The 25393-nt window shown below is 36.9% G+C and overlaps 1 protein-coding gene across 6 annotated transcripts in view; it reads left to right on the top strand.

Moving 5' to 3' along the window:
- Window positions 1-25393, top strand: part of CNOT4 (CCR4-NOT transcription complex subunit 4) — a 125723-nt gene that overhangs the window by 87097 nt on the left and 13233 nt on the right. For 4 of the 6 annotated variants that reach the window (XM_090287550.1, XM_090287548.1, XM_090287549.1 and 1 more), the window contains exons 8-10: window positions 5126-5183; window positions 7071-7320; window positions 8254-8751. In XM_090287550.1, coding sequence (XP_090143676.1) covers window positions 5126-5183; window positions 7071-7320; window positions 8254-8751 — 806 coding nt within the window. Of the gene's footprint in view, window positions 1-5125; window positions 5184-7070; window positions 7321-8253; window positions 8752-13499; window positions 14918-25393 lie in introns of those variants that run through there. The other 2 variants (XM_090287552.1, XM_090287551.1) reach the window with 1 other exon arrangement.

The following is a 25393-nucleotide window of genomic DNA, read 5'->3' as shown; positions in this document are numbered from 1 at the left end:
AGAATATATTATAATGAAAGTTATGTGAATGTGATATTATTAAATAAAATAAGGGTTACTTGAGTACAAGCACTGATACCACGACATTTGGTCAGATAACTGAGAAACATGCTGTGTGACTAATGGGCAGGTGATGTATACAGCATGGATACGGGGGACAAAGGGGTGATTCATATCTTAGGTGGGGTGGTGGAGCAGGATGGCACAAGGTTTCAGTATGCCAATCAGAACAATGCACAATTTGAAACTTAGGAAGTGTTTATTTCTGGAACTTTCCATTTAATAGTTTCAGACCTCAGATGACCTCAGGTAACTGAAGCCACATAATACAAAACTGTGTAAGGAGGGACTACTGTAAATGCTTACATCACAAAACAAGAGACATCCCAAGTCAGCAACCTAACTTTATAACTTAAAGAATTAGAAAAAAAGAACAAACTAAACCCAAAGCTAACAGAAGGAAGGAAATAATAAAGATTAGAGCAGAGGTAAATGAAATAGAGAATAAAAATCTGCAGATACAGATCAATGGAACTAAAAGTTGGCTCCTTGGGCAGATCAACAAAATTGATACACTATTATCTAGATGGACTATTAAAAAAGAAAAGGCTCAAATTACTAAAATCATAGATGAAAGTAGGGACATTACTACAGGTTCTACAGAAATAAAAAAGCATTATAAGAGCATTGTGAACAATTGTATGCCAACAAGTTGAATAACCTAGATAAAGTGGACAGATACATAGAAACAAAATCTACCAAGACAAAAAAAAAAAAAAGACATAAAGAATATGAATAGATACATAACTGGTAAGGAGATTGACTTAACAATCAAATATCTTTTCACAAAGAAAAGCCCTGGACTTCGTGGCTTCACTGGTGAATTCTACCAAATAGTTAAAGAAAAACTAATACTAATCTTTCTCAATTTTTTTTTTTTTTTACGTGAATGGGAGGGAGCACTTCCAACAAAGACACCAAGAAAACTGAACTACAGACCAATATCCTTTATGAACACTGATGCAGAATCTGCAACAAAATAGTAGCAAACAATTAAGCACATTAAAAGGATTATACATCAGGTTCAAGTGGGATTTATTCCTGGAATGGAAGGATAGCCTAATGTACGGAAATGGAGCCATATGATAGGCCACATAAACAGTGTGTAGGATAAAAACCACACATTCATCTCATTTATTACAGGAAAAGCATTAGACAAAATTGAACACCCTTTTCACTGGCAAAAACAATTAGCAACTTAGGAATAAAAGAAAACTACCTCAACGTAATAAAAGCCTTGTACGAAAAACCTACAGTGAATATCCTACTCAGTGGTGAGGAACAAGGCAAGCATGCACACTTTTACTTCTTTTTAACAAAATATTCGATGTTCTAGCTATAACAGTCAAGAAAAAGAAAAGGCATCTGAATTGAAATAGAATAAATAAAATTATGTGTTTGCAGATGATACAGTTTTAAGTACAAAAAAACTAAAGATTCCACCAGAAAAACCCATTAGAAATAATTAATGAATTAAGCAATGTGGCAGGATATAAAGTCAGCACACAAAAACCTTTTGCGTTTTTATATGTGAATGGGAACAAACATTAAGGAAATTGCAATAAAATCCCATTCACAATAGCATCAAAAATAATAAAATACTTAAGAATTAACCAAGAAAGAAAAAGACTTGTGCAGTGAAAACTACAAAACATTGCTGAGAGAAAGAATACACATAAATAAATGAAAATACAACTCAATTTCACGGGTTGGAAGCCTTAACATATTAAAATGTCAGATCTACCCAAAACTGTCTATAGATTCAGTGCAGTTAGTATCAAAATTCCAGTGGAGGTTTTTGTAGCTAGCAAACCTATTCTAAGACCCATATGGAATCTCCAAATAGCCAAATAATCTGGAAAAAGAAGAATTAAACTGGAGGACTCACACTTTTTGATTTCAAAACTTACTACAAAGCTACAGTAATCAAAGCACTGTGTTTTTTACTGGCTAAAGGCCGACAAAATGGAATAGAGTAGAGAATCCAGAAATAAATGGTCACATATAAGGTCATATGGTTTTGACAAGGGTACCAACACAATTCAGTGGGGGAAAGGACAGTCTTTTCAAGAAATAGTGCTAGGAAAACTGGTTATCCACAATCAAAAGAATGAAGTTGGACCCTTGCCTAACACCATATTTAAAAATTGTTTCAAGCCCTGGCCCTATGGCTGTTGGTTGGAGCATCATCCCATACACCGAAGGATTGCAGGTTTGATCCCCAGTCCGGGCATATAAGTAGGTTGTGGATTTGATTCCCCCGTCGGGACGTGTACGGGAGGCAACCGATCAATGTTCCTCTCTCACATCAGTGTTTCTGTAACGAAAATCAATCAACATATCCTCAGGTTAATATTTTTTTAAATGCTTCAAAGTGGATCAGTGACCTAAATGTAAGGCCTAAAACAATAAAACCTTTAAAAGAAAGCGTGGAACTTTATGACATTTACTTAGCTTCATGACATTGGATTTGGAATGATTTCTTGAATATGACACCAAAGGCACAGATAAAAGAAAAAAATAGACAAATTGGACTTCATAAAAATTCTAAAATTTTGTGAATCAAATGACACTACCCACAGTAAAAGGCCACCCACAAAATGGGAGAAAATATTTGCAAATCACATATCTGATAAGGGTCTAATAATAAGGATATATAGAGAATTCTTGAAACTCATTGACAACAAAATTAGATAACCTGATTCAAAAATGGGCAAAGAACTTAAATAGATATTTCTTCATAGACGATATCCACAAATACATGAAGAAAAGCAGAAAACAAGTGTTAGAGAGGATGTGGAGAAATTGGAACCTTGAGCACTATTGGTAGTCATGTAAAATGGTACCACTGCTGTGGAAAACTGTATGGAGGTCCCTCAAAAACTTAAAAGTAGAGTTACCATATGATTCATCAATTTCACGTATGGGTACACACCCAAGAGAATTGAAAGCATCTCAGAGATATTTGTACACCTGTGTAATAGCAGCATTACAGTAGCTTAAACATGGAAGCACCCAAAGTGTCCATGGGCAGATCAGTGGACAAGCAAAAACATGTTGCATACATACAAGGTACTATTGTTATTCAGCCTTAAAAAGGAGAGCATTCTTCGATATATTACAACATGGATGAACTGTGAGGACATTATCGTTAAATAAGCTAGTCACAATAAGACAAATATTCTGTGATTCCACTTATACAAGGTATTTAGAGTGGTCAAAATCATACAGAAAGTAGATGCTGTGGAGGAGGGGAAATTTGGTGAGTTATTGTTTAGTGGATACAGAATTTCAGTTTTTACAAGATGAAAAGTTATGGGGATGGTTGGTAGTATTGATTTAACAACAATGTGAATGAATGTATTTAGTAATACTTTATTTTACACTTAAGAATATCTAAGATGCTAAATTTTGTGTTAAGTGTATTTTACCACATAAACATTTTTAAAATATTGCAGGTTTATCTGAGATTATCTGTATTATATTCCAGCCTATTCTTCATGTTACCACCAAATTTATCTTTCTAAAACACTGCTTTATTTATACCATTTCTGTGCTCAAAAATTTCATTGGCCTCTCCTATCTGGCCTCTGTCCACCTTCCTGTCCTTACCTCCCATTGTTAAAACCATCCTACATTAGCTAAACTAATTATTTAACTTCCTCCAAGCTCTGTCTGCAATTTTTTGATTCCTGATACACTTGTATTGATAATTCCTACCTTCAGTTCTCTTCTTTCCCCTTTTCTTTCTCCTTTCTTCTAATGTGTAGATCTTTTTAAGGGCCTCCTTAAATTTGAACTCCCCTAGGAAATATTCCCCAGTTGCCCCATTTGTGGTGATTGCGCTTTTAAAGGCCTGTAGCATTTTTTGATTAAACAATTCATTAACTAGTTGGCACTGGCTGATACTTGTGTGCATTTGTTGCCTCAAATAGTTCTAAACTTAATAGGCTCAGAACTATATCTTAAAATTATTTGTAATTACCCACTCAATTTAATAACTTGAATTGTTTATAGATCTATTGTGAATAATAAGAAGTAAAGATGCTCTTCAAGTAAATTTTAGACCTATCTCAAATTCTAGAGCATCTGGCAGTGTTTCTGCAGAAGGTACTCCTGGTATTCAGGTTGGATACCAGCCCTTGTTAAAATTTTTTAGATCAATTAAATGTGGTACCAGTAAGTTGTCTATAAGGTGACTTTGTATGTATTTTCAGGCAATAAAATAATTTTGAAAAATGTGAGGTCTTAATCTTTTTGACTCTAGTATTGTATCAGAAATATTTGTATTTGGGTATTAATACTTACCTTTTTTGTTCATGTGCTGGGTTAAAGTTAGCTGTAGAAATGACTTGCCCGTGGTGTGTCAGCGCTACCTAAGTGTTGTAGTGCTTGTAAAGATGTTGTTTTGTTTGTACATCAGATGAGTTAAAAATGGACTTTTAAGTTATCAATTCTGTATTACTTGACGGTGATACTGCATTTTCTCTATGTCGAAGTCAAGTTTCAATGTGTGTGTTTTTTTTTAAGAGTCAATTGTTAGCACAAAAGTTTGTTTATGTTAGTCTCGTGTGTGTTTGTGTTTGCATATGCACATACCTTCTGCAGGGTTATGATTAGGGTATGAAAGTATTAAGTTCACTGTTCTTAAGAACCTATAGAGAATATTCTAATAAATTCTATGTTCCCTGTCAAACACCTAGGAAAATGAGTATTTTTCAAAAAATTTAATGGGGAATGTGTTAATTATGTGCACAAAACTAAGTGGTTAGACTTTTAACCTTTTACTTGGAGTAGTATCTATTTTAAATAGTACTTTTAAAAATAAGCTATTGATTCACCCATTGTTTTTGGAAAACCTAATTAGAATGTAAGATGCTCAGGGGTAGGGATTTTATCTTATTATACTTTGTATCCTTAACATCAGCCTAATGTCTTACATCATAATGCTTCAATAAGTGTTAAGAGGATAAGATGTCTGTTTTTCTGGCTTTTGAGAAGGTTGTTTTTATTGTGGGAGAATTATTTTACTCTTAATTTTATTCTATTTATTTTCTTTTTACAGCCCCATTGACAAACCTTCAGATTCTCTCAGTATAGGGAATGGTGATAATTCTCAGCAGGTAAGATTTTGATACTGTGTCTTTTCATTTATCTGTTCTCCCCAGCCCCCACCCCCGAAACAGGGCATTCTATGTAAGTGAATTTCTAGATAGTGAAAAACACTTTAAATATTAAACAACTTATATTGTTTAATATTTAACAGTTTAACATCCTTGTCAAATGTACTATAGTTAGCCTTCTTTTTCTCCACAGAATCTATAGAGCATAATTTAGACCTCTCATGACTCAGAATTACCATTATGACCATATGTTACTGTGTTGTGGCAATGTATTAGTGTCCTTAGAGTCTGTTATTATTGGTCGTCTTTTTTTTTTAAGATTTTATTTTTATTTGTTTTTAGAGCGAGGGGAAGGGAGGGAGAATGAGAGGGAGAGAAACATTGATATGAGAAACAGCAGTTGGTTGCCTCTTGTGTATGTGCCCCAACCGGGGACCAAACCCATAACCCAGGCATGTGCCCTGACCAGGAATCAAACCAGTGACCTTTTGCTTTACAGGACAGTGCCCAACCAACTGAGCCACACTGGTCAGGGCTCTGGTCCTCTTGACCCTACATGAAATGGTCCCAGACTATGCTTTATACATTCCTGATTGTAGGGGTTGTTTCTATGCCATATGCTTCCCCGTCCCTTGCTGTCAACTTTATTTTCTATTTTTCTCAGTATACTTGCTCCTTACAGTTTTTCCCCTTCCTCCAAAGACCATAGGGTTTGAAATGATAACTAAACAGTTAAGTTCAGAGTTGCCCCAACACCGATACTGAATGAGGGCCAGATCTTTAGAGTAGGCTTTGTATCGTTTTGTCCGTTGCTCGCTCTTCACTGGTTAAGTTTCTGTTCCCCTTCTTACATTGTAGTTCTAACTCCTTTCACAGTGTTTGTGAGAAACTTAGAGATCTGCACTATACTGCTTTTCCAAAAGTTTTGCTCAAAATCCTGTCAAAGAATTTGAAAATCAGTATGTCCCCTCATGTATTTTAAGTTAACATTTAAGATTTTTGAATAATAGGTTTAAAAATTTGTAAAGGATGTAACTTCCAACATATTGTTAATTGGTATTTTGATTTGCTCAAAGCAACTTATATAAGTATAGATTTTGATAAAAATTAATTAAACATACTAAAATTATATTGGAAATTTATTTCCTATTGAGATAAACAGGGCGATTTTAAAATTAGTTTTCATGTATCTATAGATGGATATTACCTTTTGGTACAAGTTTCAGCAGTAATCCCAGTCATATTTTTATTTTTCTAAATGTAAGTGCTAAGATATCTTGTTCATATAAATGGGAAATGGAAGAAACAGTATCATATCAGTATCACTCAAATTTTTCTAACTCCTTTGAATTAAATTCCTAAAAATCATAAGAAAATCTATCATAAATATTAGTTTTAATGATGTGTCTGGAAATAACTTAATTAGATCTTCTTTCCATTTTTTTGCCAAAATTAATGTATTGAGAATCCCCTCGTTTGCAAAAGATTCCCAGTCATTAGAGTCAGCCACTCTCCCATCACCAGCCTGAGTATTTCTGATTAATTTTTGTACAGCTCCCAGAAAGTTTTCACTGTTGAGCAAAACGTTATAGTTAGGTCCCAGAGAGTGAGAAGTATTCTGTGTAAAGTGAGAGAAGTTAGGCTGTAAAGGTTGTAAAACAAGAGGGGACTGGTTTAGTCTTTTCAGGAGAGTGAGTTTTAGAAAAGCGTACTGATGTAGTGAATGGATGGATTTTCTTGAAAATTTGTGCACTCATAGAAAAGTTTTCAAGTAGTGCAGGTTGAAGACCACTATTCTAATACCTCTGTCGCAAGTTGTTTTAATTGTTGCTTATTAAAATGTATAAATTTATGTTGATTATTCTTTTCTCTTCCTATTTTATTTAGATATCTAACAGTGATACACCTTCACCACCACCTGGTTTATCAAAATCTAACCCAGTCATCCCCATCAGTTCATCCAATCACAGTGCACGGTCTCCTTTTGAAGGGGCGGTAACTGAGTCACAGTCGTTATTCTCAGACAACTTCCGCCATCCCAACCCTATTCCAAGTGGGCTTCCTCCTTTCCCCAGCTCCCCACAGACCTCCAGTGACTGGCCTACCGCCCCAGAGCCCCAGAGCCTCTTCACGTCAGGTTTGTATGTAACAGTACTTCCTCAAGCTAATAATTACATTCATAGATTAGAATGGATGTGTTTTCATCCTTTTCACCCCGTTTTCTTTTTCATAAAAATGTAACCATTTAAATAAACTGTATGGAATTGGATGGTTAGATATGTTGTTATATGACCTGGAACTTAGTTATATGTTAACAGACAGATTTCTCTAGAAATCAATGGTTAGATCTTTTTTTTTTTCCAGTAAAAAAAACACTTATTCCTCAAGGAAGTATTAAAAGCTTACATTTTTAATCAGATTTGCGTTTTTATAATTAAATTTAACATTTTTCTCCCAGCTGACAAAAGACGTAAGTTTATATTAAAATTTATATTTTTGAGCCATTTTTATTTTTATTTATTATAAGTCCTCTTATTAATGTGAAGGATGGCATAAACTTAACATTGACAAAAGCATCTATTCTCAATAGAGCAAATTTTAAAAACTATAAAGATTAAAGATACTTTAAGTTACATTATTTTTTCTTAGCAGTATATAAAGTATATGTTCAAAATTATAGTTTATCTTTAATAAATACATTTTGAAATATGTACTTCACTAATAAATTCTGTTATATATGTTATTTATTTCATTTAAATGACTTATTCTGGGTTTTGATTATGAAAGACAGATTATAATTTGGATTGCAAGTACTTTTTCTTTGATTAGCACAATCTGTGAATATCATTCAGAGCTTTTGAAGTTAGTAACTTAAGAATGAAGTCATTGCTACAAGTATATGAAGTCTTTTGTAATTTTACAATTTTGATGTTTTAAGAAATCATACATATTTTGTGTGTATTTGCCTTTATCTTCTAATACGATATTTAATTTTCACTAGTACGGATACTTATTAAGTACGTAAGTGAGAGATGTATTTTAAATTCATCACTAATTTTCTCCCCAACAGAAACAATCCCAGTATCGTCCTCTACAGACTGGCAAGCAGCATTTGGCTTTGGTTCTTCTAAACAACCAGAGGATGACTTGGGTTTTGATCCCTTTGACGTCACTCGAAAAGCCTTAGCAGACCTGATCGAAAAGGAACTGTCAGTCCAAGACCAGCCTTCCCTTTCACCCACGTCTCTGCAGAACTCCTCCTCACACACTACAGCCGCCAAAGGTCCAGGCTCTGGGTTCCTGCATCCTGCTGCTCCTACGAATGCCAACTCTCTCAATAGTACCTTTTCAGTCTTGCCACAGAGGTTCCCTCAGTTTCAGCAGCACCGAGCAGTTTATAACTCATTCAATTTTCCAGGCCAGGCAGCCCGCTATCCTTGGATGGCCTTTCCACGCAATAGCATCATGCACTTGAACCACACAGCAAACCCCACCTCAAATAGTAATTTCTTGGACTTGAATCTCCCGCCACAGCACAACACAGGTCTGGGAGGGATCCCTATAGCAGGTAGGTTCATTTATAGCCCTTGAGAATGTGTGAATAATTCATGCCTTCAGGTTGTTGGGTGGGTAGGGAGGGAAGTTTTGAATAGCGGAGTACTTATCATTATTATTGGAAATTTCTGTGGAAAAAAATTGAAGTCCTTATAATATAAAAATTTTTTTAATTGGGTGGATGCCTTGTAATATTGAGCTTTATAAGGATGGTGGAGTATTATACCTAGTTACTGCATGGAATCATTTCACTTACTAGGATAGTTACAAACTTTCATGTACCATAAAAATACAAAAAGAAAAAGGAAAAAATGGGCTCTGAAATTATCGTGCCAACACCACGGTAAAAATTTTGATTACACATTCTAAAAGTAAACTGGTTCAAAAAAAATTTTTAAGATGGTAATAAGTAGAGCATTAGGGATAAAGCCACTCACTTTACTTTTGGCAGTTAATTATTTTGACCGATATACACATACACACACATCAAAATTGCTATATATTAATAAAGTATTTAATATTTGATAACTGATTATTAATGTTTCACAGACATATATGTGCATAAGTATACTTTCTATGAAAAAGTAATTGTCAAAGGAGAGAGATTTTCCCTTTGACTGTCATTTTTATTTGGGGGCAGAGTGCATATTAAGTTCCTATAAGTGATGCCAGAATACTTCTGGTTTTGTACTATTACTCTGAAGGTTTCACAACTTTGGAGTTTTAAGGTCCCATATAGCCTTAGATCAAGTGACTTTTATTTCTAAAGGAATAATCTTAATAGTTTTTTAAAATTTAATTTGGGCTTTCAAGGTGACTGGTAAAAGAGTTTGTCCCTCTTCTGATTCTCTCAAGTAGAATAGAATAGTCCCTCACTCATATATAATTCATTAAGTTATCTTTTATCTTTTGTCATAGCCTTTAAGATATGGCATGGCACAGAGTTATTGTCATAATGTGCTTTTACCAATAAGGTGTTTGTTCTCTTGTTTTTAGCAAGGTTGATCAATGAATTTACAGAGATACATCAAAATTCTTTGGCTGTAATCTCCTTATGACCAACAGTATTTCTTTTTTAAGACAAGTAGGTGGATTGAGAGTGTTGTTTGTGGCTGTTGATATAGTGAAGTTAACAGTTGGTACAGTGAAGGTAACTAACATAGTCTTGATAGCACTTACCACGGTGGTTTGCTCCTCAGTGGGACTCCTGATATTTGTTTATTTGATATGGTAGTTGGTAGTTGACATTTTTTAAAATCCTCTTCTATTTGGTATTCACAGAAACACTAAATGTTCAGTATCTGGTACTCCTTTAATTTCTCCTTTCAAGATAGCTACTAGAGTGTAATTTTGTTTTGCTTTGTGTTACTCTTTGAGAAATGTGGAATTTTAATTACTGATAGTGTACCTGTAACTTACTATAATATTAAAATTAGTTACATTTCCCTAAGTATTCTAAACATTTAAAAATAAAATGTTAAACCAATTAGAGTGAATATTTGAGCTCCTATTTGCCCAAGAATGAACTAGGCCATGTGGGTAATGCAAAAGAAATATAAAATATGGATACTGTTTCCAGGTACTTGACAGTGTAGTTGAGTTAAAATGAAGGTTGTGTATGAAAGTGGTAACTGTATCATACTGGACTCCCGAGACGTTATTGTTGGGGAGGCTTCATTGAAGAAGTAGAAATGGATCTGTACTGTGGTGTCTGGGATTTGGGATAGCAGGAGGGAAAGAGAAAGACCTTTTATGTTGATGGGCATGTCTGAATTAAGGCATAGAGGCAGGAGTTTGTTACCGTGTCATGATGATATTAAGCAGCCAAACTGCCTTCTCTAACAGGAGGTGCTTCGTGTATTGTAGAGAGAATGGATGAGAAAGTGGGGAGCTCAGACAGCAAGGCACTCAGTACAGTCTTGGTGTGACAGGAAGGAGGGTGCCTTTGTGGAACTCTAGTTCTTAGCTGTCTTCATTGTTACTTTTATTTGACTTATTACATGATCATTATCTGTTCTTCCAATTTTATTATCATATGGTCCATTAGCACAGAAAGAGCAGTTTGATCCAGATAGTTCAAGCCAGTAGGTAATGAGTAGTCACTGATTTGTGAGTGTGGTTGTCCTCATGTTAGTCGTTTGAAATCTTCATCTAAAGTGGGTAGATACTTTATGAAAAAAATTTTGTGGGAGGTGGGTAGGATTTGTTATTTCAGATTTTGACTATGCATTCTTCCTTGGTATTTAAATGGTGACTTATTTCTAAGTTTATTAGATTATTTTTAAGACTCTAATGACTAGAGAAATTTTAGTTTTAATGTATTAAAATACTTAAGATTGTTATCAAGAGTTACACAGAATCCTCACGTAGCCTATAAATATTTGGTAGGTACCTCAGGAAGCCAAATGTGCTAAGCCTCAAAACAGAATAGTTGTAAAATTGTAGCCAGATGATTTAGTATTGTTAGTAATAATTAGAAATGACGGAAAGTGAAGTTCTAGAGAACTATGTACATCTTAGCTGTGTCTAATTTGAAGCAATTTAACACCTACGCAATATCTGCCCACCCCACCCTTACTTATAAATCATTTGTTCAACTTGAGTTGAACTATTGAAATAGGTTCGACTTGGTGTCCTGCAATGAATAAATATCATGGTATTTTACACAGGGTAGCTTTCCCTTAAAAGCTTGATAATGGAGAGTACATACTGTTTCAATGAGACTAGCCACTTTAAGATATGCTGAGACAATATTCTACACTGGAAAAGGCCTGTATATTTATTATTTAGACGTGTGGAGCATATCCTGACCTTCAGGAGCCAATACTCAGAGGGGTCAGTTACCTACTATCATACAGATACCATATCTATATTTATTACATATTTGTATTTAAATTTTTAGTTTTGATTTGTTTAATTATTAAAAGTTGATATATCTGAAACCTGTCATGGGAAGGACATTTGCCAGAGGTTTGACAGAAATGTGGCTTCCATTTCCTTTGCATAACTGAAAACATTTTTGTGTTAAAAATTAGTTATTTCCTTAATTTGTAGAATTTTTTTAAGCAGTATTTTCTTGGCAGCAGATTTGTTAAATTAGAAGGAATTTTGAGATAAATATTCTTGGGGAAAACTTTAATTGGTGGTAGTTATAGTAAGTCCATACAGCTCTTTTATTATTGGAACCATGTGCTTTTGTTTTAAAAAATGACTTTTCTGGTCCTAAAAAGTGACTTATCCAACTCCTCATTTTAGGAATGGCAAAACCATGTTCCAGAAAGGTTATATAATTTGTTAAAGGTCACACACTCAATTAGTAAGAGAATTACAATAAGAGCTCAGATCCCAAATTCAGCAGCTGGAATGCCTTCCCACTGCAGCACTGACGCTCTCCTTCATAAACGAAGATCCCTGGCATGGACCCTCCCCTGGCTCTCCTGCTGTAATAATCCACTTCTGCTCTCATGCACTTCCAGGTTCCCTTTTACCAGCAGTCCGTATTCGTGAGACAGTTGGCCCAGCTCAGGGATATGGCCTGTAGTTACAAAATAGAATGAAGTTTATTGACTTGATGAAAATTAATCTTTTACTTAGTGTTCATTAACACCATGCTCCCACAAGAACTCCAGCATAAAATTGCCCTTACACATCCCCCTTGCTATGTGCTCAGGGTTTATAAAATCCTTGCCAATTTACCGAAAGACTGAAATAACCTGTCCTAAAGACTGAAGTCCTTTTCTTCTCGTCAGTTAAGCTATTTTTGCAACGTAATTTTGCAGATATGTTTTTCAAGAATTCTGCCAAGATGTTTTTGTTCCATAATGCTAAAAATTATTTGGGAAAACAAATAATATTAAGTCTAAATCTGTAAGCATTGTTGTTTCAAGATATACTTAGGTTTGGATTTTTTTTCATGTTTTTGTTCATTCGGTTTTACTTATAAAAGGTCATTTTTCTTTATATTTTATTTGCTTCTGAACTAGCTGTTTTAACAGTGACTTGATTGAATTTCGAGTCGTGTGAAACAAGTCACTTGTCATCAAATAATTATCAATTATAATTAGGAGAACTGATCTCATTTCATGTATAGTCCTTTGACCTAGAAGTAGTCATCTCGCTTTCAGTCAATTGGATCATTGTATTGTTGTTAGCATTTTACTATTTTCTAATCACTTCAAAAGTTCACATTATGGCAAGGATGACATATACTTGCAAAAAAAAAAAAAAGTTCACATTAAATTTTCAGATGCTATTCGATAATTCACTAAATTAATATTTTAATCTTTTTATTTCTTTTCTAAACATTTCTTCTTTTAAAACATGGATTTGCCCTTTTTCCCTTTTAAAAATCACATTTTCACTTCTGTGATTTTGGTTTTAATTTTTTCACAAAATACTATTAGCGGTACCTGAATTTATAAGGGGTCCAATTGGCTGAATTTATAAGGGGTCCAATTGGCTTGGAAAAGAATGGCTTTCCTGGTCTCTTTTTTTCCTTTTTGTATATTTATAATCCTAAATATATTTGTTCTCATATCTGACATAGTATTATTAAATTTAAGGATGTGTTTACAGTGTAACTACTTTCTAGGTACTTGATAACTTTATATTTTAAAACTCATACTTGTTTCACACCCAGATTCCAACCATTAAGCATGTATTTTATATATGTGTCAGTATTCCAACTATTGAAGTCATTTTTAAAGGGACTGTTCACAAATCCAGTCACCCGTAACTAGACCATGACTGACTTTTCCACAGGGGAAGAAGAGGTGAAGGTTTCGACCATGCCACTGTCAGCCTCTTCCCATTCATTACAACAAGGACAGCAGCCTCCAAGTCTCCACACTACTGTGGCCTGACAACAGCACTGAGAGGAGAGGATTAGACTCTGGGCTGCTTGCATGGGCAACCGGATTTTTGCATGATTCCTTTCTGATTTTGCATTTAATGTATACACCCAAAGGAGCCAATAGGAACGTTCCTCATGCCTACAACTAGTGTGTTACCTCATAGTTGCTGAAGTATTTCTTCATTAGGCTTCAACACCATTTACGAGCGTAATAATTTTGGCATTGTTTCTCATGAGTGATACTATTTTTAACTCACAAATGAACTGGTAGTACTAATTAAGATCCCAAATGAGATTAGCTAGAATTGTTCTTATTTTGGCTCTATTATTGAAAATATACAAAGATAATGGTAGTTCCTTGTTTTCTGATTTGTAAAAAAGAAAAAAATGGTAATATCCTAATATACTCATGAAAAATTTGAAAATTAAGAAGATCATGTCTGTTGCATTCTTTGAATACTTAAGAAAGAATACATATAAAACAAAACTGGTGGTGTCATTTAATGCTCAGAAGGATGTTGTCAGCAATTGTTTGTAGTTGTATGGATTTATACCCTATATTATGCATTACATGTTTGGGAACTGTTTTTGTTCTCATTTGCACATTTGCACTTTCTTTTTGAATGGTTGTTAATTATCTATAGATGGTTAAAAAATCATCATTATAGACTAAATGCAATATAATCTCTTTTCTAATGCACTGCCTAGTATACCAGGAAATGCCTCCAAAACAGAATTTCATCTTACAGTTGATCTATCAGAAACTTGAATATGGGGTAAACACTGTATGTGAGAAGCAACCACAGTGGTGTAACATTCTTCTGTTGAACCAACGGTACTTCTGTGGGATATCTGTTTGGAAAGTTCATTGTTTAATGATTGAAATGTGACAATAAAACCATATTACAAGTACCTGACCAGAATGGGACTAAGGTGGAAGAGAAGAGATTGGGGATCCCCTAAAATTAGGCCACGTAAGTTGTCATAGGTAATTTTAGTTAATCACAGAGCAGAGTGGAATACTTGATTAGGACATAAAGTGAGGTGATATTTTTGAATTATACACAATTTTTTGAAATAGTTTTAAAACTGATAATGAAAGAAAATAAGCTGAATTCCATTCTGAGCAGTAGACAAAAGCTGATTGGGGAAACAGGGCCTAAATTTAAGCATCTGGCAAGGGGGAGAGTCGGAGCTCCTCCTGAGGTTTTCAGAAAACAATTGTGACTTAAAAGATTTGCCTTTGTTTGTTAAAAATATTAAAAGGGTAGTGTGAATACCCAAAAAAGGAAGCATAGATATTTAAATTAAATAATAAAACACCTAATGAGGAGATGATACTTAATATCATGTCGGAGTTGGCGTTCGCAAGGGTGCCTCTATATAAAGTCTGATTACTTTCCATTAGCTGTATATAATTCAAGTTAAATGGCGTTCTCCTCAGTTAGGGTGGGGTAAACTAAAATCTGGTTTTAGACATCCTTTGATTTGGTTAACTGAGATGTGGAAACACCTACTTACCTAGCTATTTAAATTATTTTTGTGGAATTCTGCGTGAACGACAATCTCTTAGTTTTTTGGCAGTGACTTTAGGGCAGCACTACAAGAAATTTAGAAACTACAAATGAAATATTGGAGACCTACTGGAAGCGTTTTATTGTGGCTTAATTATGGTTATATTTTTGCTGTAAGAGGCAAAGACGTTCACTTAAATGTGGTGCTGAGGCCCTGGGCTCTGTTAACAGACTTGCACTCCCTGCAATGAGTGGAGCATAGCTTTCTCCAGCCATCAGCGCAAGCTTTTCATCTCCTGGATCTTCTTACAAAGACGTAAGAGGCGGTTAGCTCCTATTTACTTACTTTTCTGTCTGGAGAGGTACACCTGTTAAACAAGGCTTCTTTCCTGTGGTACTTCTCTCTCCTTTCTCATTCCTAGTCAGTGCCTGGAAACTGTCAGGTAGTTTGCCCAGACCTGCTGGAACCCAGAACTGTTTCCCCGCCTACTCCTTCCCTCACCCGCCTTCCACACACAGCGTGTGTCGGGCCAATGCTTCTGAAGCCATTAGGCTTCAATTTATATATTTTCACATAGAAAGCTAAGGATTACCCTTTAACTTCATAATTTTGAGATCTTGTAAGCTGAAGACTAACAAGCATCACTGTGTTGCTTACTTAATATTTCATATAGTATGGTTTTCAAAAAGATTTTATTTATCCTTAGGGAGAGGGAAAGGGAGTGAAAAAGAGAGGGAGAGAAACATCAATGTGATCAATGGCCCCTCGCGCGCCTCCACCGGGACCGGCTCCCAACCCATGCATGTGCCCTGACTGGGAATCGAACTGGCGACCTTTCACTTGCGGGGTGATGCCCAACCAACTGAACCACACCGGTCAGGGCTAGCATGTTTTTTTAATAAAGTGAAGTCTTAAATTCATAGTTGTAATTAAGTATACTAAAGCCCAGAAGAAAGTATACAGCACGTAAAAGAAAGCAGCACTTCACATAGCAAGTAAATTGATGACACCAAATGATGATAAAGAAAGAGAAATTCTTTTTTAAAAAATCTTAATTATTTTTGATAAATTACTGCATCATTGATCTATCATGCACAAGGGAGATTTTTTTATGCTTTTACCTACTTTACCTTTTTTTTTTTTTTTTTTGAAGATTGCATTTATTTATTTTTAGAGAGAGGGGAAGGAAAGGAGAAAGAGAAGAAGAGAAACACTGATGTAAGAAAAAAAAAAATTCAGTTGGTTGCCTCTCACACATCCCCACCAGGTACCTGGTTAGGCATGTGCCCTAACTGGGAATTGAACTGGCAGCCTTTCGGTTTGTGGGGTGATGCTCAGCCCACTGAGCCATACCAGTCAGGGCTACCTACTTAACCTTGAAAAGATGACTAGTTTATCCCTTGAATCAGGAATTATACCTGGAGTCCAGAAATCTTTGGGTGTACTTGCAAAGTGATGAGTTTGTGTGTATGTACATCTGCCCTTTTTTTTTCCTGGGGAGAAGATTCATAGTTACTAGATTTCCAAAGGTTTTGATGACACACCCCAAGGAAAAAAAGTTAGGAACTTCTGCCTAAAAGTGTTTTTAGTGCCACTGCAGGAAATAGACACCTAGACTGAATGATTTTAGTCATATGATAAATATGAAATGCCTCTATTTTCTTAAAGGTTCCATTAGAAAATGTTTTCTAATTAATACTTTTCTTTTTATTCTACTTTTGCATTTTGTTTTTCCAGGTGGTGCATTTGTATACTCTCCCCTTATTTCAATAGAGCATTAATTAAATATTCAAGTGCCTGTTCTGTGTAGTGACCTGCGCCAGATCTTGAGGGATACAAGGTTGTATCAAGTACAGACCCTGTTGTCAAGGATAATAGTCTAGAAACAGTTTTATTTCAGATTATTTCTATGAGGTCAGCACTTAATATATTTTAACCACAAGAATTGCCACAGCAGTCCAGACTCATTTCATTATCTATTGCCCTGACAGTGGCAACAGAGCATATTGAATACTGATACTTGAAATTTTTAAATATAAAATTTGTCAGGAGTGCAAAAATAACAGGAAAGGCATACATTCATTATTCTAATTTATTTCTCAGTCGTGTGTGTATGTTCCTGTCTTTCACCCTTAGCATCCTGCAGCTTAAGCAGAGTTTTCTATAGATGTGTTCTTCTAAAGAAAACAACTTTAAAGCATTGTACCTGTGTACATTTTTTACTGGCATGCCTCCTGTTTGTACGGTATTCCAAGCACCTTCAAGACTGCCAGAGTTCCCCTGCTGTGACGCAGGGTTATAGGGAGCTCCTCCCCCAGAGACATTGCCTCAGAAAGCCACGAGACAGGAGTGAACTGCAGAAGCATTGAAATCTTTACAGAATGAAGACCACCACGTTATTCGTGCATACATAAAAACCAGGCCATTTTTCCCTATGTTGAGCTGTAAGGTTGGGGATTTTTTCTCTTTTTTCGCTTATTTGATCATGAAGTTTCCCCAAATCTGCTTAATTGGCTCTAAGAGATAGATATCATACAATTGAAAACACAATATTTTTTAAAAATTATAAACAGGTGAGAACCCAAGACATGGCATGTATGTCTTTCTCTACTATGACTCAGGTCAAGTATCTGGTGTCAGGCTAGTCCTCTGCTCTTAGTGCTGTGTCTCTCCTCAGCCTTTTGATCTGAATGAGCACCTAACACACTGTCTCCTGTGCTGCATGCATGGCAGTGACATATGCAGCCGTTGCACACGAAGTGTTGTGACCCATGATTTGTATCAGCATAGTGTCTGATTAGTTGGCTAAACACTTGTTGTGAGCTGGTTCAGGGACAGGCTTCATTAAAACTGTGAGTTATGCTTTTTATTTTGTTTTTTTAATTGAAGAATGGCTGCGATTTAGATGATGAAAAGGAAAACTACAGGAAAAGGAATAGATTGAACAAAGAATTAGAGGTAGAGATTAGCGTTGTCTGTTGGGGAGAGGAGGGAAAGACAGACAGGAGTTGGACCCATCTGAGGGGTGCAGGTCACACGGGAAGGTGGGGTAGGGATGCGGATGTGGTCAGTGGTAGCGCACACCGGAGCATCTTTGGTAAAAATGTAACTTGATTAAATTGGTGCTACCTTTGCTTGAAATTAAGACCAGTTTTAAAGCGGTTCCAGTATGTCATTGCTCAACCAGTACAAATTACGTGGCCTGGGTGAGAACAGTAATAGGAATGGAGAAGAACTTAGGAGTTAGAAGTCAAAAAGGACCTAAGAAAAAGCTTTGGGTTTGGTTAGGTCTCTAGTGACCTTTAAAAGTGGGACCTTCCTAAAAAGGTACAAACAGAAACCAGATTCCTAGGATTCCTGAGGATACGTCCAGAATATGGATGCAGCAATCATCAAGTACTTAGTAACGCATTTGGCAGCAAAGGGGAGGAGACAAACAAGATGCTAATTAGATGGGTGATAAATCTCAGAAGACCTGGCTTGACGATCAGTGAGATACCTAAATGTCTGAAGGCAGAACGTAGAGAGCCACCTGAGAGGGAGGCGGGACTGGGAGTGCTGAGGGGAAGGTGAGCTGGTACGCAGGGTCCAAGTTTCTGCAGTCCTTTGGAAGAGGAGAGCCTCCCGCGGGAGAGCCCTGGAGAGGAGGTTAGGTCATGGGCGTGGCTTTAGAGAGGTAGGATACATCTTCCCTGCTCTGTGCAGGAACAGTCAGAAGATTTAGGAGAGAATGAGAGTGTGAGGACTGAGAAAATGCGACTAGGTAAAGGGGCTCATGTCAGTGACTGTCGAAGGCACATGTGAGGATGGAAGCAAAGAGTGGAGTTGGGAGCCTGGAAACAAAGGAGGTTAAATTCCTCTGTGAAAAGAAGCCTAGAACGGCATCTGAAAGGAATTAAAGGAATCGCTGAGCAAAGATAAAGGTCAAATTTAACATTTTTAGAATGTGAATGTACGATTTTGTATTTCCTCTGGCTCCGCATAGAGGATCTGGAGTGGACAAAGCAAATATCAAGAGTCTTGGTTAGAAGGCGAAGAAGAAAAAGACACAAAGATAGTCAAGAAGATAATATTGAAATCCGTGGCCTTGTCAGGAAGACGCCCCTAAGGCGGGAAAAAAGGGGGTGTCGTCCTGTCCAAGAGAGTTCAGTGAGTTTAGATTCCGTAAGGATGAAGAACAGGCATAGTCCTGTTAAATGAGTGACAGATTCGGGGATAGGGGACTGTGGTTAGTGTGAGGACCACTGCTGAATGATGAGTGAGAACCAGAAAGAAGATGGTAGTTATCTTAACGTTAGGGCTGCAGGTCAGAAAGGCAAGCTAGCTTTTGTAGCCCCTACAGTCTCTTCTGTACCTGCGTTCCCTCCAGCCCTTTCTTGAGAGCAGGCAGTTAGACTGCGTTGTGTGAAAGGGAATTGCAGAAAGTACGGCATTGCCTGGGGAGTCCTGGGACAGGTTTCCTGTAAGCTGATTACCCAAAGGAAGGCTTGGTGGATGGGATCAACATTCCTTTCTCAAAGCACTGTGGGAAGACGGAAGCAGAGTGAAGGGGCAGTCCTGGGAAAAGCCAGAGACGAGACTGGGCAGGTGGCGGAAGCCCAAAGCGGGCGAGGGACCGGTCGTCGCGTTCCTCGGGATGTGAGGGATTGCGACAGAGGAAGTAGGCTGGCGTGTCAGGAGTCCTGTAGTGAAGGAGCCCCGATGGCAGGTAGGAGCTAGTTTCTGCCAAGCTCACATGCCAGCTGGAAAGAAACGACTTTCCATCTACATAGGGAAAGTATCTTTTCCTAGTTGGACTCGGTCGTATTTATATAACAAGTTGGAATTAAAAGCAGCGGATTGGTGAAGAGTAGAGAAGAGAGAAATGAAGGATTTTATCATAAAATATTATTAAAATATTTTAACAATTTTCCTCAAAAAAGAATGTGCTAGTTATTAAACTAACATCCTCTTGGTCCTTATATTTTTGTGTTCTTAGATGTGACCTTAAGAAAAATTACTGAAGGTGTAATGGAACAGGGGTTGAGATACAAAGATACAGAACATATGTTTCCTCCTTATTTGATTAATGGCACTGTACCCAGTTTGGAAGCGCCCCTAATTTCCAGTACACTAAAATATTTTATACCCACTGGACTTGTTTCAAAGATGTCAGCCGAGATATCAAGTATGACATTTAAAAATGATGATGCTTCCAAGTGCCGGTTGTTGACCGAGAATACTATGTTGTGAAACCGTGCCGAAGGATCGAGAAGCCACTGCTCCTTGGGTCTCCTGACTGCCGCCCTCTGATTTGCTGCCGTTAGGATTACATTGCTGGGCATGCCAGCCTACAGCTTCTTTAACCAGGAGCTTTTCCTACAGTATCACTCTTGAGAAGTCAAGATTCGTTAAGGAGAATCTGCTCTGTTCCACAGAGCTTTAAAGCGTCTTCTCTGGGCTTGAGTTATGCAGAAACCTGTTAGATTCCCAGAGCCAAGGGCAGTCTAAGCTGCTTGACAATATGACTGAAGTACGTAGAAGTTCTGTGAAGCCTCTGGAAATTGGTGAACGCATCCCCTTTCTCCGGGTCTCTCGGACCACACTGCCGTAGGTAGCTGTTGACTTGACTTTGTTCCTAGCCTAGTTCACATGTCACGGTTATTCTAAAGGTTCCCAGAAGCTGCAGACTGGCCCCGGAACAGTGTGCTTAGAACAGTTTTGTTCTTGCAGCTTCTTTTGGGGACTGAGACCCACTGTTGTGCTTTGTTACGAAGCACGGCCCCGGAGCACCCCTGCCCACCCCATATCATTTCTAAGGCCTTTAAAGCACCTGGTACTTTTTTATGTTTAAAGACTTTATTTATTTATTTTTAGAGGGGAAGGGAGGGAGAAAGAGGGAGAGAAACATCAATATGTGGTTGCCTCTTGCACGCCCCCAATTGGGGACCTGGCCCACAACCCAGGCATGTGCCCTGACTGGGAATTGAACCGGTGACCCTTTGGTTCGCAGGCTGGCGCTCAGTCCACTGAGCCACAGCAGCCAGGGCTCCCAGTATTTGTTTTTTAATTGAAGTGAAATTCACATAACATACAATTAACTTCAAAGGGTACAATTTAGTCGCCCAGTACTGTCCTTTATATAAATGTTAAAATAGCACAATAAATAACCCAAACCAACTCTGAGAATTTTGGCCTCTTCCTCGTTGGGGCTGTTTGTTGGGAGCTGCATCTAGACTCTGTTTTATCCCATAGGCTGAAAGGCAGATATTACACCTTAAAATATCCCACACTCGACAGCAGTACTTACATTGTGGATCAAGCAACTTTTATACCCCACTCTCCCAAAAAGGTGGCATGGGCAAGGGGGCAAGGAGTCGTAGGCAAGAGACTTTAAGATGCTTCATTTCCTGAGTAGGTAAAAATGTTTGAAACAATCATCTGAATAATTTTGAAATGGCAATAATGGCCTTTCTGCCTTCATAATATTTGATTAGCATTATGTAAGAAAAGGTTTGCTTGGCGAAGTTAAAAGTGTAAGCCTAGCTCTGTATGAGGATGTGGTTGAACGTGTGTATGTGTTTTGGGTTGTATATAGCAATTTTCCATTAAATCCTCCCCTCAGTGGATGCACCAGAGGAAAAAGTGTCAGGCCATCTCTGTGGCTTTTCATGTCTGTTCCTGCTGTGTTCTGATTAATTTCTATGTTTAGGATAAATGCTGTGTTTATTATATTCTGTCTTTCTCTAAATATTTAAATAAATAAATAAAGACCCTATTTAAATGCAGCGAGCTTATAATACTGATGCCACCTCACTCCTGGTCATGTTTTACCTGAACAAATATTTTCATAGCTTTTTCTCATCAAATTTCACTTCGTTACTAAGGATACATGCCTCATGTCACACTCTGGGAAAACCTAAGGAAAGAAGAATAATAAGAAATAAAAAAGATTGGTCATAGAATCATGAAATTTCAGTGTGAAGTCTGTGAAAGCCTTTAACAATCCTCCTTTCAAAGACCAAATAATAATTGTAGTAAATGAGGCTTAGAAGGATTGTGATGTGCCCATGATCACCTTCCAACAGCAGTGAAAAGTTCTGTTAGCCTTCACCATCTGAATTGGCTTTCGTACATGTAGCTCCAGGAGAGAAAACACTTCCAAGATACAGAACGTCTCTCTTCTCTGAACTTTGTTGTGTTGCAGTTTGATTAGTTCTTGCAAGTCAAGGGCTTTCGGCTGTGATATCAGTGCACATAGTGAACTGAAGGCTTTAAAAGTGTCCCTCTCTTGGCAAGTAGTATCACAAATCCTGTAAGTTATCAAAACAGCCTTGTGTTCAGTGTGACCCAGTGATTTCGGAGGCACTTCATTGGGGGGCAAAAGTAACCTTGAGGTACTCTTACTGTAGTCTTAAAATAATTACCAGTGTCGGAACTAAAGAGTAACACAGGTGGAATTAAGTTTACCCAGGATTTTTCTGCAGTGCCAAAGAGTGTTTAAAAACAAACATGCATGACCCTAGCCTGGTGACTTCTCTAATTTAAAAAAATCTTCTATTGATGGCACCAAGATGTCCTACACCCACACTAACAGTGTGATCACAGATTCATCTTTGGAGAGCTACTACTGTATGCTGCACCATGTAAAATGAGAGAATACCTGCTGATTGGCTTTTTAACCAAGGACGTTGTTTTCAGCATAATGAGACGGAGGGAGAGCTTCACAAGGACTTTAAAAATGATAAATCATCATCGTTTCCAAGAAGAAATGCAGGAAAGCTGACCGCAATCAACTTCCATAGCCTAGTGCCGTTTCCTAGTAGGGTGAGATCTCACCCCAAGGACAATGCTGGCATTTACGCTCTGCTAACAGGGCTGCGTGCTGAAGTAATGTGTCTACCGGCAGAACTTAGTGATCCGCCGCATTACTGGGATGTTTTTAAACATTGTCATCTTAAATGTTGGTATTTGCAAGAAGACTGACACCCTGAAGCTTTTTTTGTTTTTTGTTTTTTTTTAATTGATTACATCTTCAAATTGAATATCCAGCTAAAGGTCAAGGAGGCCCTGGGTTATGACTTCATCAGCCAGGTAGCAAGGTTTCTTATTGGCTTGAAGCTGAGGGTTGGGCTACATACCATTGTTCCACTTATGTTTTTATTAAAACTTATGATTATGGGTTACTGATATATGCCCTATCCCCTTACCTCCCATTTAGGGTGAGATCTGAAACCAGGTATGTTTCTTTTTACTCCTAAACTGTTAGCATTCACTATTAACCTAACCATAGTCTCCCCTAGTCCCAGACAGGTGTAAACATGCCTGGCTTGAATTTTAGTGTAATCAGTGCTGCTAGGTTGTAAACTCCCAACCCATCACCAGTATTTTAAATGGTAGGTGACTGGAATGAAGCCCGTTACTAAAATATGCACAGATCTTATGTAATCTCCAAATACCGAACACACAGCTGTGCAACCTTTGTTTTATAACATGCTTTCAGGTTTCAATTCTTGACCCCCCTGAGTCTTATTCTGTATGCTAACCTCTCTATGTAGTTTCTTTTTCTTTGGACAAAGAAGAAATGGTTTCTCTGTGTAACTTGCCACAATTAGAGAGGCTGGTCTCGACTAGATCTTAATGTGCACTGCCTGTATGATTCCCCAACAGGATCCTGAGAGGCCTGAATTTTCCCTTTTCAAAGGAGAAAGCTCTATCCCTAACAGGCCGCCTAGTCTCTATGATCAATTATCTCCCCAGTAACCAGTCCACCACCTTTTAACTATTTTCAGACTAGCTTTTGATTTTAAGTGATCTTACTTCTTCTGTCTCTTTTAATTCAAAACAACACATTTAAACAGAAAATATAGTCTGGGTTTTGGAGTAGACTGAGTAACAACCATGCACTGTTAAATGTCAAATTGATAAAGAATTGTGATATTGTAAAACTATCATTACTTCAATTTCTAAGTTAGTCTAGCTCTTTTAAAAATCACTTAATACTTATAGGCAATATGACTATAATTCAGTGTTTTACCAACATGTGTAATTGTTAATAGAATTAATGTTTTTTTTAACAGAATGTTCTAATTCAGTGTAAAGCTCCGGGGTATAATGAAATAAGAATTGTTGTTTCTAACTTATATTTGAGAATGTATTCTTCTGAACTTCCCTCTTTCCTTCCTGCACAGTAAGACTCAACACTGATTGAGAATTGACTCTGTCAAAACTATTTCTGGAGACTTTCCAAATTCAACTGTAATGAATCATAGCCAAAGATGAACACTTAAATAAATATAAATGATTTTTAAACCAAGGCTTCTAGTGGATTGGTGGTGAGCATATAAGTCTTTGAATTCCTCAGCAATATTAGTACTACTTCTTTGAAAATCGAGACATCATCTGAAAATTGGAAGCAAAAAGTTTATTTTGCCCTAGTATGTGACTAAACAGTAAAGGAGAAAGAATAAAATACTCTTGTTTTTTAAAATTATGCATTACATAGATAAAATAGTTAAATCTCAAAGCATAATGCTTGTTTTGAAAGTCAAATGTGTATAAAACAGTCTCGAAACAAACTTAACAACTGCCTCTTCGTTTGGGTAAATAGTGCAATGAGGAAGAACTCTGAGAGATATTTGCTTGGTGTTGGGTTGGACGTGTCTGTCACCATGATTATTCCCATGTCTGTTTCATTTGGTTTAGTATAAAATAATGAGGAAATTACTTCATTTTTTGAAATTAAATAAAGCAAATTACTGTTTTAGTATCCAAAAAGAAACTTTCTAAAAACAAAGTTCATAGCTCAGTTATGAAGAATTTGTCAATTAAAATCATGTTTCAGAGATTGGCTAATTTTAACCTTCCTTTGGGGGGATTTTTGTGACTGATTTAAACCCTTACGATAAGATAGGAGCCATCTTTTAAAAAAGACTGAAACTAATCTTCACTGTTGAAGTAAAAGTGAGTTGTGTGATCAAATGGAATAAAAAACCAGGTTTGGTGTTTTAGAAAATTAGGAAAATTAGAACATCAGGAATCTTAGGAATTTCAATAGACACATAACCATAGGGGATTTGCTGCATAGGCCGCAACATACTTTGGTCTGAATGCAAGCCTCTGAGGAGGCACTTTTCCCCCATAAAAATGTTTTTTGGGGCACTAAAAATAAAAAACTAGGACTGACTTTGTTCAGAATGGCCAATTTCCAGTGATCCGCTAAAGAAATACAAACACAAAGCAGAAGAGCGTGATTTTTTGGAAGCTGCTGTAGAATATTACAACGTCAAGCCCCAGAGAAAATGGTACG

Source organism: Furipterus horrens, unplaced genomic scaffold, assembly GCF_987537825.1.
Source record: "Furipterus horrens unplaced genomic scaffold, mFurHor1.1.pri manual_scaffold_9, whole genome shotgun sequence".
Classification (NCBI taxonomy): domain Eukaryota; kingdom Metazoa; phylum Chordata; class Mammalia; order Chiroptera; family Furipteridae; genus Furipterus; species Furipterus horrens.
Note: the sequence above shows the minus strand (reverse complement) of the source record. Positions and strands in the feature narration are given on the sequence as shown.